The sequence below is a fragment of the Rhinatrema bivittatum genome, chromosome 1 (genome assembly GCF_901001135.1).
Source record: "Rhinatrema bivittatum chromosome 1, aRhiBiv1.1, whole genome shotgun sequence".
NCBI classification, from domain to species: Eukaryota; Metazoa; Chordata; class Amphibia; order Gymnophiona; family Rhinatrematidae; genus Rhinatrema; species Rhinatrema bivittatum.
Window position 1 is genome coordinate 10063144 of NC_042615.1, and position 18611 is coordinate 10081754.

The 18611-nt window shown below is 45.2% G+C and overlaps 1 protein-coding gene across 1 annotated transcript in view; it reads left to right on the top strand.

Moving 5' to 3' along the window:
• The window catches only part of KIAA1109 (KIAA1109 ortholog), a 590259-nt gene that overhangs the window by 221365 nt on the left and 350283 nt on the right, over window positions 1–18611 (top strand). The window contains 5 exon segments of the mRNA XM_029584454.1: window positions 361–481; window positions 8127–8264; window positions 12538–12665; window positions 14519–14721; window positions 16851–17048. Of these exon segments, the coding sequence (XP_029440314.1) occupies window positions 361–481; window positions 8127–8264; window positions 12538–12665; window positions 14519–14721; window positions 16851–17048 (788 nt within the window).

Here is an 18611-nt window from a genome sequence, read left to right on the forward strand (position 1 = left end):
TTACGTTGTAATGTATTCTCACCCCTTGTTTTATGTAAACCGACATGATACGAACTCCGTGAATGCCGGTATAGAAAAATACTAAATAAATAAATAAATAAAATGAATAAATATATATATATAAGGTCCTTTCTTCAGAATGTGATATAAAACAATACTTCTAAAGGAACGCATGATTAATTTCAGAAAAGGCTGGTACATGACTGTTCTCTGAGTGGCACAGGGACCCACTCCTGCATGCACCGTGCTGCCTTCTCTCCCTCCTGAGCAGGAGCTCTGTGGGCAGGGAATGTATAAAGCACACCTAGGTAGAAAGGTGTGCTGCTTTAGTACGTGAACTCTCTCTTTCTTCTTCCCCAGATATATTGAAGCAATGGTGCATTTTACCAGCACGCGCCACCCGGCAGCTATTGTTGATGACTTGCATTCGAAGGTCCTCAGTGAAGCTATGCAGAACAGCAAATCAACCTTCTCGGAAAATGTAAGCTTCCAAAGTACTACAATTAAAGGATTATACGCTATAATATATTTGCATATAAGACTGAAATCTAGACATTTTATATATAATTTATATCATATATAGGAGCTCCACAACAATCATATAAAATCCTTTATTTCAACAATCCTGGAATTAATTTTAGAAGTAAATATATAAATGTCCGTATTTGATTTTACAACTTTCTGCACTGTCCTGAAATTTCTATGCAGTGGTCCTATTGTTGATATCTAGCTAGTCGGATGCAATGATGTATTAGGCTTAACTCTGCTCACGTTGCTGGATCACATTGAAAAGGGAATGACAAATATAGTCAAACCAGAGCAACCACGTGTGAAGTGAAGCATCTTACTGTTTTTAAGACTCTCACCATGTGCAGACTGGACCCTGAATGAGCTGAGGGAAGCAGAACTAAACCTGTGTGCATTGATGGATCTTGAATACTAAGGCACACCTGCAACAACACCTGTTACATCTCTGCTAGCCAATTCCATGTAGGATCCAGCAGACCTATGCCAGTCATCTTAGGAAGAGTTGCTCCCAGCATTCCACATCCTCACGCTGCATGCTTCTGTTTTCCACAGGGACAAGCTTAGTGGCTCCTGTGGAGCTCAGCCGTAGTGGTCACTTGGTACTGCTGTGTGATAGGGAGGGGGCGGGGTCTGCATCGGAGGTTAGAAGATGCTGCGGACCTGTATCCTGGGCCCGGAATCTGACCTTGACCACATTAATTCCTGAGTGTAGCTTGATTGCGGCACTGGGAAGAAACACCGGAGGGCCGAGGATACAGAATAATCTGTAGCTGCTTGCTTTTATCCCGAGTCTTCCTCCACAGGGAAAAAAGACCATCTGATTGGCAGGAAAGAGCATGTATCCAGTGCCATGTTTTCAGCTGCAGGTATAAAAACTGCCAGCTTTTGATTTGTTAAAAAAAAAAAAAAGCACCTTGTTAGCTCATGGAGAAAAAAATTGAGGGCAATGCCTGGACTGGTGGGAATCCCACTAGTGCTGGATCAGGGTGCTTGATGTGTGAATTAGCAAATGCAAAGATGGAGTGATCCCTGCATCCTGAAAGGTGGGAGGGGACGAGACCCCAGAGAGGTTAGGGATGAGAGAGAAGGGACCCTTGCACCCCTGTATTGTAGTGTCTGTAGTTCAAGAAGCATTCAGAGGCGTTCTAGAGTCGCTGGCAGATGGAGCAGACGGGGTTGATCCCCGAGTCAGAATGAGCGGCTGAAGTTAAGGCAGTGTTCAGTTGCCAGAAACCGAGTCACCATTTCAGCTTGGAGACACAACTGTGTGTTGACAGGAAAACCTTGCACGGGATTCTCAGATCTCACTGAAGCCCTGATGTAATACGGTGTGCTCAGCCGAGCAGACATGTCATCACATGGTTGTGCTCATGGTTTTATTCCTCAATTTAACAAGGAGACCAGTGCACAACGAATGCTCCATCGTGCAGACCCCATGTTATTACTGCCTAATACAGAGAGGTGTGTAAGCTTAACGCAGGTTTTCTTAATGCTGGAAATGTAACTCCTGGTCAGGAGTGGAGTAAAGGTTCTGGGGCTAGGGTTTAGTCTATGGAGCTGACCCTGGAGCTCATGGTGTGGAAGTCTTGTTCTTGGGATCTGTACACAAATCATGTTTTCTGCATGCTAAGCAGTGTGGGTTAAGGGGGATACACGAGAAAACCCCAGAGCACCTTAAAAGACTGGCTCCAGAGAACTGGCCTGGTCCACCTGCCATTTTTTTTTTTTTTTTGTGAACTGTGAAGAATAGCAGAGCTGCTTTTGTTTTGTTTCTTGTCTTTAGCAAATCATTAGCTTACTTGCTATTTTCTATTGCATGAGTAACGATGTTCAATGTCTTACTGTGCCAGCCTCTGAGAAAGGCATGGTGTTTAACGCTGTAGATAAATATTAGTTAATGTTACAGTGAAAATCCCTTTTCTTTTTCCCTGCCTGCTGTATTGCAGTTCTGATAATGTGTAAGTTATCTGGCTAAATGTTAATTCTGAATATCCCCAGCACTAGCTGGATAAAGCAGAGGTGTTTTGGGGCGGAGCTGAGATTGTTGAATAACTTATGCACTTAACTGTGATATCTGGAGTTAGCTGAATACATTATTCAGCTGTTTTTAGATGTGGGCCCAAGAAGAGGTAAAGTTATCTTGGAAGTGTACCTGGATAACTTTAACTTAGCCGCCACTATTAAAAGGATATCACCAGTTAACCGGTGCTTAGAGCAGGCTTCACGGCCCAATCCCCCACCCAAATGAAACCATTGCTCTTGGATGCCATTAGAGGTTTGGTGATGGGCGAGCAAATGGGGTGGGAGGGTTTGGGTGGACTTGGCAGAGGGAGGGGAGGCTACTGTAAGGCTGGGGGAAGGAGGGAAGACTTTTTTCGGGCCTAAAAGCCCACAATGTGTAATACCTATTTTAGGGGGCTCAAGGATTGGCTGGCAAGACCTGCAGTCTTTTTAATTAAGTGCGTGTGGAGAATCAGCCTTGAGGCCCACTCGGGTGTTTGGGTTTTTTTCTTCTTTTCTTCTAAGCCAGAGGTTCCCAAACCTGTCCTGGGGGATAGTTCGTCTTAAGCATCTTATTTGTCCGATCCGTGTGAGTTGACTAATATTAAGCACAGTGGAGTAGCAATGGTCTCTTATGCATACCTGTGCAGCACAGCATACATCTATGACTCATTAGTGGTAAGAGAAAGTGGTGATTTTAGATACTGTCAAGTAACAACTCCACGCAAATCCTAATATCTCCCAGGGTTCAACCCTTGGCCACATGAGGGTGCCAACAAGCACTGCACTGGTCTCATCTGCACCTGAATGTGTGTCCCTGTCCTGGTAATCTCCCACCTGTTAAACGTGCTCCAGCTTGCCTCTGGGTAATCACCTGGTCCACACGTTTTTCCTGAGGGCCTCTAGTGACTCGGATTCCACAAAACTTTGGTTAATATAGCTCACAGAAAAAGCATTCATAGAATACTTTCTCAAAAATAATGAGATCATATAGCAACTTTTCTTACCTGGGGGGTTACTGATCAGTCACAAATGCAGAGTTAATAAACTAAACAGGGATGTACAGTGAATGCAAAGTAGACAATATTATATGCCAGATAAGTTATCAGGGTATTCAATAGGATAAACATTTTGCTGAAAGCCCCCAATAAAGATGTCTGGGTAAACCTACTCTGATAACTTTAAAATACAACCAGCAAGGTTTGACTATTATTGTAAAAGTTATCTGGGTGTGTATATCCAGATATACATATATGCAATACTCAGTATCACCAGTTAAGCAGTGCTTAGAGTAGTGGTTCCCAAACCTGTCCTGGGGTGCCATCAGCCATCACGTTTTCAGGATATCCACAATAAATATGCATTAGAAAAATTTGCATGTACTCCGAGAGATTTATCTTCCTCTGATTTCACTAAACCTGATTCTTCCCAGCTTGGATGTAGGTCTGGGTAAAGATAACTCAAGTGGGGAGTCTGAATTTGGACCTCCCCTAACTGGTTTCTCAGCAGGGGACGGTAGCTCAGTGAGTACGCATCAGGTGCATCCTGGTTTGGATAATTCTACTTTTCATGGGTAGAAATTTTCCAGGGGTTGCAATCTTTCTTCAGGCGTAGTTTTCAATCTTAACCATTAAGCCTTATGCTTCACCTTTAATGCAACTCCAACATTACTCTGCATCAACAGCAGGAGGGTGGCAGGAAATTAAAATCAAACAGTTACCAACAAGGGCCCTGAACTTAGTGGTTGGTGAAACAGATAAGAACATAAGAAATTGCCATGCTGGGTCAGACCAAGGGTCCATCAAGCCCAGCATCCTGTTTCCAACAGAGGCCAAACCAGGCCACAAGAACCTGGCAAGTACCCAAACACTAAGAAGATCCCATGCTACTGATGCAATTAATAGCAGTGGCTATTCCCTAAGTAAACTTGATTAATAGCAGTTAATGGACTTCTCCAAGAAGTTATCCAAACCTTTTTTGAACCCAGCTACACTAACTGCACTAACCACATTCTCTGGCAACAAATTCCAGAGCTTAATTGTGTGTTGAGTGAAAAAGAATTTTCTCCGATTTGTTTTAAATGTGCTACTTGCTAATTCATGGAATGCCCCCTAGTCCTTCTATTATCTGAAAATATAAATAACCAATTCACATCTACTCGTTCAAGACCTTTCATGATCTTAAAGACCTCTATCATATCCCCCCTCAGCCGTTTCTTCTCCAAGCTGAACAGCCCTAACCTCTTCAGTCTTTCCTCATAGGGGAGCTGTTCCATCCCCTTTATCATTTTGGTTGCCCTTCTCTGTACCTTCTCCATCACAACTATATCTTTTCTGAGATGCGGCGACCAGAATTGTACACAGTATTCAAGGTGCGGTCTCACCATAGAGCGATATAGAGGCATTATGACATTTTCCGTTTTATTCACCATTCCCTTCCTAATAATTCCTAACAGTCTATTTGCTTTTTTGACTGCCGCAGCACACTGAGCTGACGATTTTAAAGATCAATCAATGAGTATGGGAAAATAAGTGTGGGAGCTTGCTGGGCAGACTGGATGGGCCGTTTGGTCTTTTTCTGCCATCGTTTCTGTGTTTGTATGTTACAGCCCCCTGTGACATTAATATCTCAAATGTATTGCTTGTTACATAAGTTAAAGAAGATTAATGTATACATTCTAAAGTAGAATACTTTATTTTATAACCTCCATTCCTAATTATAGCTCCCCCCCCTCCCTTAGTCCCCCCCCCACTCAGTAGCTCCGTGTTTAATGGTCTTCCCACTCCCCAGTTTCATGATCAGTTCCTCTGTAAAGCCTCTGTGGCTGCATTTCTGTTTAATGGTAACCGATGTGATGTTATTAACGAACGTCGCTATATAAAAATGTTGAATAAAAATAAATACATGTTCAATGCTCCCAGGGCATTGCCTGGACCCTCTGTTAATCGCTGCAGTATTCCTAGAGCGGCAGCGGGACTTCTGGCTTGAGATCCGGATGGCACGGATGATGGTGCCGATCCTGACTCTCTTGAGGATGGTGAAATGCCTCAGGGTTAGAACCATATAGAGCTATGTTATGGTTCTTTCATAGGCATGAACTGCCAGCTCTGCTCTCCCAGACTTTGGAAATGCTAAAGGGCCAAGAGAAATCCCCTCTTGGTTTTTTTTCTCCGTGCTGGAGGCCATTCAAGAATTGATTGATCTTGAGTGGGGCGCCCCAGAGGCTACTTTCAAAGGGGGTCGGGTTCTGGAAGCCTGTACCCTCTGGATCCAGTGGTAAGAGAGCGCTTACCTTTTCCTCAGGTAGATGCACTCGTGTGTGCAGTCTCCAAGCGGAGCACTTATTCCCGTGGTAGGAGGAGTGGCCTTGAAGGATGCTCATGATAGAAAGATTGAGCCTATCCTTAAGCAAGCATTTGAAGCAGTGGCAATGACCTTGCAGATTGCTTCTTGTTGTTCCTTGGTGGCTCACTCTCGTTTGCTTCTTTCCCAGGAGGTTGATGACTCTGGGGTAAGCTCCAGGGCAGTTATGGAACCAGCTGCCTACTTGGCAGATGCGGATTGTAACTTGTTCCGCACTTCAGCCAGAGGGGTGACTTCTATAGTAGCAGCCAGGTGTCAATTACGGTTGAAAAATTGGTCGACCTATGCGACCTCCAAGGCTAGCCTCACCAAATTGCCCTTTAAAGGCTCACTTTATTTGGGAGCGAGTTGGAGGAACTGATCAAGTAAGTGGGGCAAATCTATGGTTCTTCATTGGCCGGAGGATAAGAAGCAGACACCTCTCTCCTTTGACATACTTGAGGATCCAGGCATTTTCAACCCTCTAGAGGGACGACTTTTCAGAGGTCTTAGTCCTTGTTGTCACAGACAACCCAGAAGGGGCAGGGACTCGGGTAGTGGCGCCCCCCCGAGCCTCCCAATGAAAGTTTGCCGACCCACCCCAGGGAACAGGAGATAGGGGAACGTCTCTCTCTTTTATCAGAGGTGGCTTGAAATGAGAGTGGGTCCTGGAAGTGATGCGAGTAGGATATGCGATGGAGATCTGCAGTGTTCCTTGGGACGTGTTCATGGAGTCCCCCTGCCTCTCCCTACAGAAGAAGAGGGCAGTGGAGAGTACATTGACAAGGCTCCTCAGTTCGAGGGCTGTGCTCTGAGTGCCTACGTCTCAAGAAAATAGGGGGCGGTATTCCATTTTTTTGTCATGCCAAAGAAGAAGGTCTCCTTTCATCCCATCCTGGACCTTGAAGGTGAGACATGTGGTTGGGGGAATTTCTGACCTCCCTGGATCTGTCCAAAGTGTATCTTCATATTAATGTGTTCTGCGGCGCCCCTTTCAGTTTCGGCCGCTGCCCTTTGGTCTGGCCACTGCTCCCAGAACCTTTTCCAAGGTAATGGTAGTAGTTGCGGCAGAGTTGAGAATTAAACCCGTAATTGGACGACTGGCTGATTCGAGCCAAGTTGCCAGAAGAGAGCCGCATGGTGACTCACAAGGAGATTTGGCTGTTGAAGTGAGACGTGATTTAAGTCATCATTCCACTTAAGGAAGGATCTCAGGAGGCTCCCTGCACAATACCTGGTTGACTTAGCCAAAATAACCTTGATAAAAATAGTGTGGGGGTTTTTGTTTTTGCACGTGCGGGAATTTTCAGTCAACAAATGAAGGGCTCGCTTGTGAGGGCTTTCATGGCCCCTGATACAGCTTAATTTGTATCTTGGGACTTTTGAACACCCACTCTATTCCTGTGATTCTTTGGACCATTTTGTTCTGTGACAACATCTTCCTCTTCTGGAATGGTGACAGCATTTTGGCTGAAACTTTTTGTGAAGTTCATTCTGTATGTGGAAGGTACAGGGCCCGTTCCTTGATACTGCTTATTGATTATGAAGACTCCTAGAGAATTTCAAACTTCCTTTTACAGTAATGCAACAATCTGCTCTTGCCCTAAAGCGAATGCTGGTCAAACCCTGCATGACAACCTTCTTAAAACATCGGATTTTGGCTGATGTTGAAAGTTATTACTGGCAGCGCCCGGCTCTACAGTAATCTCTTGTAAAGGGCCTTCAGGCTGCTGTCCCTTTAAAACAGGGGTGTCAAAGGTATTTACCCCCAGAGGCCATTTAAATTACAACATGAAACTTGGTGGAGCACTCGCCCCTCTCCCCCCCTACATTCTCTCCATGAAGTGGACCAGTCCTGGTGTCTGGACTCAGCTGCAAGGGTGTGGGCTGGAGACTGGACTAACATGTGCTTGCAGACCCTGGCTTCCATACAGGAGACAGGGCCTTGAACCGTGCCTACACTCAGTCCCAAGCCTGCACTGTTTTACAGCCTGCTGCCGCCACCACAGGCAGGACTAGACTGGCACACTTCCTGAAAGAGATCATCCATGGGAGGGTGAGGGGAAGAGTCCACAGTCTGCAGGGGATGGCCAGAGCGGAGACAGAAATCCTACCTGGCCACAACATAAGACATTTTGCGGCCTTTGGGCAGCCTGTTCGACACCCCTGCTTTAATGCGATTGATTGCAATTATAATGTTAGAGTCTGGGCTATCTGAAAGTAACTATGGTGCCCTCCTAACCTTTTAATTGTAGGTACCCGCTAAACAGGACAATCGAACAAAAATTGAAAACAATGGCTCCGGAGCAGTAAAGCCAGGACAGACGAATTTGTCACTTAAGCAAGACAAGGTGACAATTAAAGGTCTGCAGGCCAATGTTACCATACCCAAGGTAAGAGCTCTAGCTTTGGTTTAAGATTTCAGCTAATCTTTTGATCTGCTGAGCAGTGAAGTGATAAATGACCACAGTCAGCATTTATTGAAGAGTGTGACTTTTTGACAACCAGCTCAATTAAAATAAATTTGTGGGCCCATGTTGAATGTCCGGAGTCGGCGCCACATGCGGATGGTCCTCTCTCCTCCTCACCGGGACTTAGATGTGGCTCACTCCTCCTTCCCTTCTCCCTCTCCTCTCGCGCCGTGATGATGAGGTTTGGGGGCAGGGAGGAGCGGGCAGTTGTGGCGCAGTGACGTCGCAGTCAGATTAAATACCTGGCTCGTGAGGCAGGATCCCTCTTTGCCTACACCAGGCATTTCCCACCTGAGTATTTTTTGGTGGGACGGGTTGTTCCCAACTTTTTATTCATTTAACGTTGCCATAGGCATGTGTTTCAGTATATGCGAGTTTGCTCTTCTTATTGTATCCCTAGGTATTTTGATATACATATTAGTTGCTGCCTGTTTTTGTACATGTCATACATATAAACCATAGATAGTAAGATCTGTTGGTCAATTGGAGTTGTAATGTACTATCTGATTTTATCGTCACAGTTGGTGAGTAGGTACCTGAGTCGATGGAGGTTTTTTGGATGGGGCACAGGTGCGCATCACTGTACAGATTAGTATTTGGTTGGTGCCTTTACGGCAAATGGTGGATCACCGTTACGCCTCGGGAGGTGAGGCCTCCTTGCTTGGGGACAAGATTGGGCCCGGATTGAGATGCCTCCTTGCTTGGTACAGGGCAGGCAGCAGAGGGCAGGGTGTAGCCCGGTTGACTATTGCCATCTCGGCTTGAGCATAGGTGGTTTACAGCTATGTTGTTTATAAAGCTGAGGCCTTTGCATGCAGTTACATGCTCATGTACTGCTTCCATTGTTGTGTGGGTGTCTCAAGTTTGGGTGCCCTGTGTGGGAGGTGCGTGAGTATGAAAGTGTGAATGTGCTTTATAAGTGAAGTGTGATCTCAGGGAAGGGGGGCTTGAAAGGACAGGGAGCACAGTAATAGTGAAAACTAGAAGAATAAATATGTTGATTAGAAATAAAAGGGAAAGGAGTCTTCAAAATAGGAGCAGACGAGGCAGCAGTGGAATCAAAAATTAGACAAGTTGCTATTTTAGGCATCTCATTAGTATTACTGCTGTAACCAGCCCTAATAATATGAAAGTACAAGAAAAGCTTGGGTTAGTTTTATTTTTTTGAATGATTTGAAGATTTGATTTTATATTATATGTGCATTTAGAGATAAATTGAGGTGCTGGTTAACTGCAAGTACAAGCCCCTTCCTGAAAAAGCTTAAACTTTAAGTGGAAATGAGAGAAGAATCCATAGGAAGTTCTGTGTTGGGTCAGACCAAGGTCCATTGAGCCCAGCATCCTGGCTCTGCTGCTGCTGCTGCTAATACCACCACTATTACTGCTCCTTAACATTTCTGTAGCACCGCACAACATATGCAGCGCTGTACAAATATACAAAGACTTGGGGTATAAAGGAAGACATTGTTTAAAAAGAAAAGATAAAAGCAGACAATCAGGCATAAGATTTAAAGGAAAATTAGTTCTTACCTGTTAATTTTCGTAGTATTTGTCTGTCTCCATCTGCTGGACAGGAGGCTCAACCCATGGCCTGGACTGATCTGGGTACGTACAGGGAAAAGCTGTTTCAAAAAGGTGGGTCTTTAGATGGGATTTAAGAGAGGAAGTATGACTCACTAGTTCAGGAAGACTGTCTTCAACAGTGGCCAGTCCACATCAGAAGTACCCGTCAGATCTCCAATAGCTGATTTTAGTATCCCAGCTTTCTCAAGTCTTCACTGGTTATGGACTTTTCCTTCAGGAACGTGCCCAATCCTCTTTGTGTGTTAAGTAATAAAATCCTTCCTACAATTTGTTTTAAATCTGCTGGTTGCCAGTTTGATGGAGTGCGTTCTAGTGTTGTTTGACTGGTAAATGACATTCACTGTTTACCCATTCTATCCCACTCAAGATTTTATAAATCATTCATAACTCCTCTGTCATCGCTTTGCCAAGCTAAAGAGCCCTAATCTGTTTAGCCTATCTCATAAGGGAGCTTTTCCATCCGCTTTATCGTTTTGGTCACCCTTCTCAGTACCTTTTCTATGTCTACTGTGTCTTCCGACCTTGAGCAAGTCGTTTTATCATTGAAAGAAGCATAATTTGAACTTGGTCTCCTGGGTCACAACCCTTAACTCTGAGCACTAAGCCATTGTCTCTCTCTCTCAAAATCCAGTGGACAATGTGCACGTTATCTGGTTAATGTTCATATTATCCACCTTCTACCCAAGGGGGTGAATAATGGAAATTACCCTGGAGTTCCAATTGAAAATTTGGCTGGCACACAGAACGGGGGTATAGAATACCAACATGCTTTTGCGCCTACATTGAAGTATCGTTTCTGCTCCACATATGATGCACAGAAATTATTTAATCTCCATGCATAATTATTTCTTCCCAACCTGACTCTGTTCACTTTTCCCTAAGGAAAAGTACCTGCACTATATCAGTGCATTTAATTTACCCACAATGGAGTGGGGGCCATAATCAACCCACGGTTTTATGTGGATAATCATGGTTTACCTGCATAAATTGCTTTGATTATTGCCCCCATAATATATATATATATATATATATTTATTTATTTATTTATTTATTTATTTATTTAAAGCTTTTCTATACCGGCATTCTTGATACAATCATATCATGCCGGTTTACAGATAACAAGGGGTGCAATAACTTTGTTCTTTTAACCAGTGCCAAGGAAGTAAAAAGTTACAATATAACAAGGTTGTTGAAACTGGGGGAGGAAGGAGACAGGGATAGACAAGAATTATATAATCTTTACAGAGATAGATTATTTACATTGTGCTGTAATGTCTCTTAATGGAAATTATTTACATTGTGCAGAAGGGTCTCTCAATTGTGCAGTAAGGTCTCTCAATGGGTATTACCGAGGGTTTCTCTCCCTGGCTATTAGACTCGGGAAAGGCTTGTTTTAAATAGCCAGGTCTTAAGCCTTTTTCTGAAAGTTAATAGGCAGGGTTCAAGTCTAAGATCCGGTGGTAAGGTATTCCAAAGAGCGGGGCCCGGTCCCTGAGTGCAATATGGTGTGTAGATTTAGTTGGGGGAACAGTCAGCAAACCTTTGTAGACTTCTCTGATGGGTCTGGATGATGTGTGTAGTCTGAGGGGGATTTGGAGGTTGAGAGGGGCTTGGGAGTGGATTGATTTATGGATGATGGTGAAGGACTTGTGGAGGATTCTGTAGTGTATTGGCAGCCAGTGCAGATTTATTAGAATGGGAGAGATGTGGTCTCTTCTTCTGGTATTCGTTAGTATTCTGGCTGCCGAATTCTGGAGCATCTGAAGTGGTTTGATGGATGAAGATGGGAGACCTAGCAAGATAGAGTTGCAGTATCTATCTAAAAACATTTATTAACAATACAACCAAGAATTGCTTCTACAAGCTGCAAGTAATCAAAAGAATGAAACCACTCCTACACTTTCATGACTTCAGAACAGTCCTACAATCCGTAATATTCTCCTCCTTTTGATTACTTGCAGCTTGTAGAAGCAATTCTTGGTTGTATTGTTAATAAATGTTTTTAGATTCAAGTGTTTGTCTATTACTACCCCTAGGTCTCTTGCTTGTGTAACCATGGTGTTAATTGGAGCAGTTTGTGTGGGGTTGCTGTTGTCTGGGTTGATGAGGAGGAGTTCTGTTTTAGCCGAGTTTAGAATCAGGTTTAGGTTTGCGAGGAGTCCGTTGATCTCTTGGAGGCAGCTATCCCAGAATGTAAGCGTTTTTGTGATAGATTCTTTGATGGGTATCAGAATTTGAACGTCGTCCGCGTGTAAGAAATGTTTTAGTTGCAGGTTAGTTAACAGTTGACAAAGAGGAAGAAGATATATATTGAACAGTGTTGGGGATAGTGAGGAGCCTTGAGGAACTCCTAGTGAGGAATTGTAGCGGGGGAATTCTTTATTATTGATTTTAACTTTGTATCCTCTGTTACAAAGGAATGTTTTTGAACCATATGTGAGCGGAGCCTGTTATCCTATGTCCGAGAGGCGGTTGAGGAGGGTGGCATGGTTGATGGTGTCGAACGCTGCCGACAGGTCCAGTAGAATTAGTAGGAAAGATATACACAATATTAACATGTCTGTAATATAAATACGTTCAGGTTTTTAACTTGTTTATGTAATTTTGTCAGGTAAACCTGTGTCTATTACAAGCATCAATTGAAGAAACCACAAATGCAGCCTCTCTGAAGAATATCACCCATGTATCCCTAATTGCTCTGTGTTTTGATAGAATTGCTACTCAGGTTCGTATGAACAGGTATGTGACTACTTTGCTCACCAATTCAGTGGATACTGTTTTGATAAATAATTGGGACAGATAAGGGTGGCATTGCTTTCTCTGTACATATTCCCCTGTAAAGACTGACACAAATGAGAAACTTACGGCATCCATGTGTTCTACAACAAACCACGTGATACTTAAGCCAGATATAACTCCTTTATATAACTACTTTACTTCTGTGAACCTCAGCTACAAGCAGTGCATGACGCTGGACAGATATGCCTTGGTCAATGGTAGAACAGCTGCCTCGTTCTACTGTTTTCATTATTAGTGGGGTCTACATTTAAGACATGAACGAATCTCTCTGTCCCTAATGTTCTGACCCCTCTGTAAAGCAAACAGAGGTGCATTGGAAAGCAGATGTAATCTCTGCATCCCCTACAGACTATCCATGTATGTATTTATTTATTTGAAGATTTTTATATACCGTTATTCGGGAAGCCATCATAACGGTTTACAAAGTGAATAAAAAGTCCTCATAGCTTCTATAAAAGCTATCCACTAGAAAGTTTTACGGACTGAAGTGGAGGAGGTTTTCTGTGTGGAGTGGCCAATGAGGGGCTATAAGGATCATAGTCCCTCGGTCCTCTCTGTGTGTCGGCACTGCTTACTGTCTAAGACCGAAGTGGCACCCAGGAAGAGCGAGCGTGTCTGCGTTCTCTGCTCCTATCCCCAGCTGCCCTTCAGAGAAGAGAAGGAACAGTGGGGCAGCAGTCCAGGTGGTGGAACAGACAAACCTGGGAGTGTTTTGGAAAATCTGGGAGACTTGGCTCTCACACTTCAAATCCCCCCCCCCCCCAGCCCATCCAATATCTGAGTCTCTCCACTCCCACCCAATCTACCTCCTCTTTCTACCTCCCCCAATCCCACACCACTTAACCTCTTTTATTCTCTCTCTGTCCCCCTCATCTCCCCTCCTCATTCCCCAGTCCCACCTCGCTTCATGAAAAATTCCTTTCCCAGTCGTTACCTCGTCCTCCTTCCTTCGGTGATGGTCCTAACCCGGGCCCCCAGCCCCAGTGGCCCCAGCACTTCTGTAAGCCTCTGCTCCTTTCCACATTGCACCCAGCCGTTTGGAACTACGGAGCATCACGTGGTCCAAATTACTGTGCCAGGGCAGGAAACGCAGTGCACAAAGCGGACAGTGACAGGTCTGGTCCGGGATTAGTTAATGGGAGGTGGGAGAAAGACACTGGAACTAGGGGTGAGTGGCAAGCAATATTTACGGGGAGCACGCGCTCTCCCCCCTCTCCATGGCAAGGGCTGTGCGGTGAGCATGTCCTTCTGTACTGCTGGCCCCCACTGCCTTGAATAATAGCTGCATGTGGGGGGAGGGGCTGTGGTGCTTTTTGAGCCATAAGGTTGCTACGGCTCTGTATGAGCTGTGCTGCCTGGATTGTGTGTAAGCGTTACGTGAAATCTTGAAAATGTTTCATTTCTTTGCATTATGTTTTATCATTTTATTGTGTGTGTTTTGCTGTAAGCCGCTGCGGTCCTCGCTGTAGGCGGCCTATCAGTGCAAATAAATAAACATGATTACAGCTAGGGTTGTCAGCTGGCTCCAGATTTTCAGGGCAGATTGACCCAGCTCTGGCTTTACCCTAAGGTCTGCATGGACACACAATTCTGGTGTCCCACTTGATTGACGACAAGTCTGTACGGGCCATGGGGGTAAAACCGGGACTGGATCAGCCTGTCCTGAAACTCTGGAACCAGTTGGCAACACTAATTACAGCCTGCATGCATGCAAGTTCTCCTTGAAAAGATGTTTTGATCATAATGATCTGTTCAGAGACATTACATGGAATATATTTTCTCCCTCTTTAAAGGGGTGTGATCGAAGAGACCCCAAACAATGCAGACATGAGCAGAGCTTCTGTAACCTTCGACAAGTATGTCCAAGCCAGTAAAATGCAGCCGCAGTCATCGGGCTCCCTGAGGTCCAATGCTGGAGTGGAGAGAGGAAAGGAAATAGCTGCCAAGCTGAATGTGCACCGCGTTCATGGCCAGCTCCGCGGTCTGGATACCTCAGGTGGGATATAGTTCAGAGGGAGAGCAGAGTAATATGGTAAAGGGGTTTGGGGGGGTCAGCTGGTGCTGTGCTCATTTACTCCAAGTGGAAGACCTGGGCAGAGCTGGTGGGCTGTTTGGTCATTGGCTGGTGGCAATGCTTGATCCTCAGCTTTCCCAGGATGTACAGAAGTGGATGTGGGAGACCTCACTCTCTATATTTCATCTTTCAAAGAAGGTAAATACGAAATATTATGTCCAGGGGACTCCTGGTGTAATGAGACCTAATTGCCATAACAGTTGGTTGGGGGCACTAATAAACACTTTATACCAATAGCCAGTAAGAGAAAAATCTTTAGTGTTAAATTATAAGATATTTCATAATAGGAGCAGTGCAGTTTACCAGGTAATGTAGAGTAAACCCCTGCTCAGCAATTCTGAGCCACTACACTCAGTTAAATGTCACCGCCTCTAAACTTAAAACACCAATGCATAACATTTTCCAGTGGTTGACGTTATAATTTTAGCTCATATATGCTAATAGGCCTGGATCCTTGTAAGTCATATGATTTTTTGTAAATTGAGCCCAGAAGGCAGAAATGAAACATAATGCTGACCTTTAAGAACATAAGAACATGCCATACTGGGTCAGACCCAAGGGTCCATCAAGCCCAGCATCCTGTTTCCAACAGAGGCCAATCCAGGCCATAAGAACCTGGCAAGTACCCAAAAACTAAGTCTATTCCATGTTACCACTGCTAATGGCAGTGGCTATTCTCTAAGTGAACTTAATAGCAGGTAATGGACTTCTCCTCCAAGAACTTATCCAATCCTTTTTTAAACCCAGCTACACTAACTGCACTAACCACATCCCCTGGCAACAAATTCCAGAGTTTAACTGTGCGATGAGGGAAAATGAACTTTCTCCGATTAGTTTTAAATGTGCCCCATGCTAACTTCATGGAGTGCCCCTGAAGTCCTTCTATTATCTGAAAGAGTAAATAACCGATTCACATCTACCCGTTCAAGACCTCTCATGATCTTAAACACCTCTATCATATCCCCCCTCAGTCGCCTCTTCTCCAAGCTGAAAAGTCCTAACCTCTTTAGTCTTTCCTCATAGGGGAGTTGTTCCATTCCCCTTATCATTTTGGTAGCCCTTCTCTGTACCTTCTCCATCGCAATTATATCTTTTTTGAGACTACTATTTGGGCGTTACAAATAGCTCAGAATACTGCAGCTAGGATCCTGATGAGCACATGGATACGTGAACATATAACTGTTTCTTGCCTCATTAAATTGGTTACCAGCAAAGTGGCGAGTTCAATATAAAATTGTCTCCTTTAATACAGGCATTATTATACAGTGGTACAGCTCTTTGGGCTAATGCTGTTATATATTTATAAACCATCCTGCAATTTCACAGTATGCTAATAAAAACCTTTTGGAGGTCTCCTTGTCTTGATTTAACCAGGGAGCCAAACTTCTCAGTAGCAAGCCCAATGTTTTGGCATTTCCTCCTGGTGTATTTGAGACTGCTAGCCTAATGAACATCTTTTAAAAAGGCACTAAAGACATAGCTATTCTCACAGACATTTATGGAGGTTGCATCATAAATAATACCAGGGATGAAGCAATGCAGACACTGATTCAAAGAGCGGATTACCCAGAATTCTGTGCATTGGGTCTCTGTTTATGGTTTTAATATGAATGTTTTACTTTTATACTCCACCTCAAACTTTTGCTACAAGTGTGGATACAAAATTCTTTAAAATAAATATATGCTGACTTTTGAATATTTTGGGCACTTTTCCGGCTAAATTGCAACCAGATAATTCATGTTCCGTCTAAACTTTAACATAAGGGCATTCCAGGGAGGAGCTCGGGCCTTGCTGTACAGTAGTGCTGAAGTTAACTGGATAGGTTGAGGTAGTCCAGTTTCTTCAGTGCTGCAGCTGTGCTACTAAATATCTCACCAAAGTTAGCTGGGTAGGTTTATCTGGCTAACTTTGCAAACTGGCTGGAGGGAATATATTTGAAAATATCATGAAAAGGTAGTAAGGGAAGAGTGGACATGGTCCACATGTGTCTATTCTTGGATATTAGGGATTGTGTGATGTTTACTTTTATTATTTCTTTATTTACTTATAGATATGGGAACTTGTGCAATCACAACCATACCATTTGAGAAGTCAAAGGTCCTCTTCACTCTGGAAGAGCTGGATGAATTCACTTTTGTGGATGAAACAGAGCAGCCAGCTGCTCCAGATACAACTCGTATTGGACCCAGCCAAGAGAAGTGGGGTTGGATAATGTTTGAATGTGGAATTGAAAATTTGATAGTAAAAGGTAAATGACTTTGTGCAATTTATTAGAAACATTTTATTGGCGATTGTGATTTTCTGTGTTAATGTAAAATTAACTATAGTAATATTCATTCCCTGTACGTACCTGGATCAGTCCAGACAGTGGGTTATGTCCCCAATCCAGCAGATGGAGTCAGCACAAGCTTTGAGGGGGCGTATCCATATATACTACTACCCCCTCTGCAGGAGTCCAGTATCTTCTGACTCCAGCAGATGCGAGTAGGGGAATCAGGCTTCCCCTCCTTTTCCTTTTTCTTCACTTTCTTGCTTGATTATGGCTTGTTGTTGTCTTTTTCTGTGGATCAAGTTTGTATCAAGTTTGTATTAAGTTAAAAAAAAAAAAAAAAAAGGCAGAGTTCTTTCAACTTCTGGGGAGTGGCTTATCTTCCTTGTCTCTTCTCTGTGGCCTTGCTGTTTATTTCTCGTTGCAGCCAGGGGTAAGTTTGTTTTTCCTTTGTAGTTTTTTCCTTCACAGCTCAGCCCCCGGTGCCTGTGAAAGCCGGTGGAGCCGGCCTCTTCGCTCTTTACTCCCTCACCCGCGGCCATTTTACAGCTCCTCATGGGCTGCTGAGCCATTTAGGGAAGATGTCTGGGGCGGGTCGTGTGGCCGGGAAGGCCCCCCCGCGGCACCCTCCTCTATTTTCGGACAGCGGGCAGTGCGGGCCGACCGGGCCCCCCCGCAGCGGCGCTTTTGTGCGCGTGGCCCCCCCCCCGTGGCTTTTTCTTTTCTCCTACAGCGATCCCGATGCTGCGGCCGTCCCACTGTGCGGCCTGCGGAGACCCGGGGTCCCGGATTTCCCGGGAGGGCATCTGTGCACGATGCCTTCCCGGGGGGGAAGGTACCTCACAGTCCCTGACTGATTTCTCTTTTTTGCCCGGGTGGCGCGGGCCGGCCACTCCGCCATTTTTGGCGGGAACGGCGGCCATTTTACATTCTGAGCGCCCTGAGGCGCAGGCCACGAGGGGGAACGGATCCCTGGAGGCCACGAGGGAGAACGGATCCCTGGAGGACTCTACCAGCGGGGGTGTTCCCCCGATTTTGGTGCAGGAACCAAGCACCCAGAGCCAGGGAGCAGGAACCACGCCGCCCCCGAAGCGCACCCGAGCAGGCCGGGGTTCTCTCCGGAGTTTATCCTGCTCATGCATACCGCTTATCTGCAGGGGCTGGAAGCACCTGTGGGACCCCCCCTCCTAAGATCCCTCGGATGTCGCCCTCGACGCTGGCCCCCCCCCCGACCCTCCGGGAGTGGGGGCCTCCCGCCTTCCTACCCGGGTCCGATCCACGCCCGCAGCAGTGGGGGCGGTGCCAGACCCAGCGGGACATGGACTTGACCTCCCGGACGGGGGAAAAGGGGACGGCACGCAGGAGGGGGATGATCCGCGTACCCTACGCCTCTTCCAGAGGGAAGAGCTGGACGACCTCATCCCGCAGATCAAGAATTAGATTTGGACCCGCCACCAGACCCGCCTGCCCCAGTAGCTCCCGCTGTCGTCACTTCTTCAAGGAAGGGAGATCCTGTCCTGGCGGCACTCCGGCCGAGGGCTC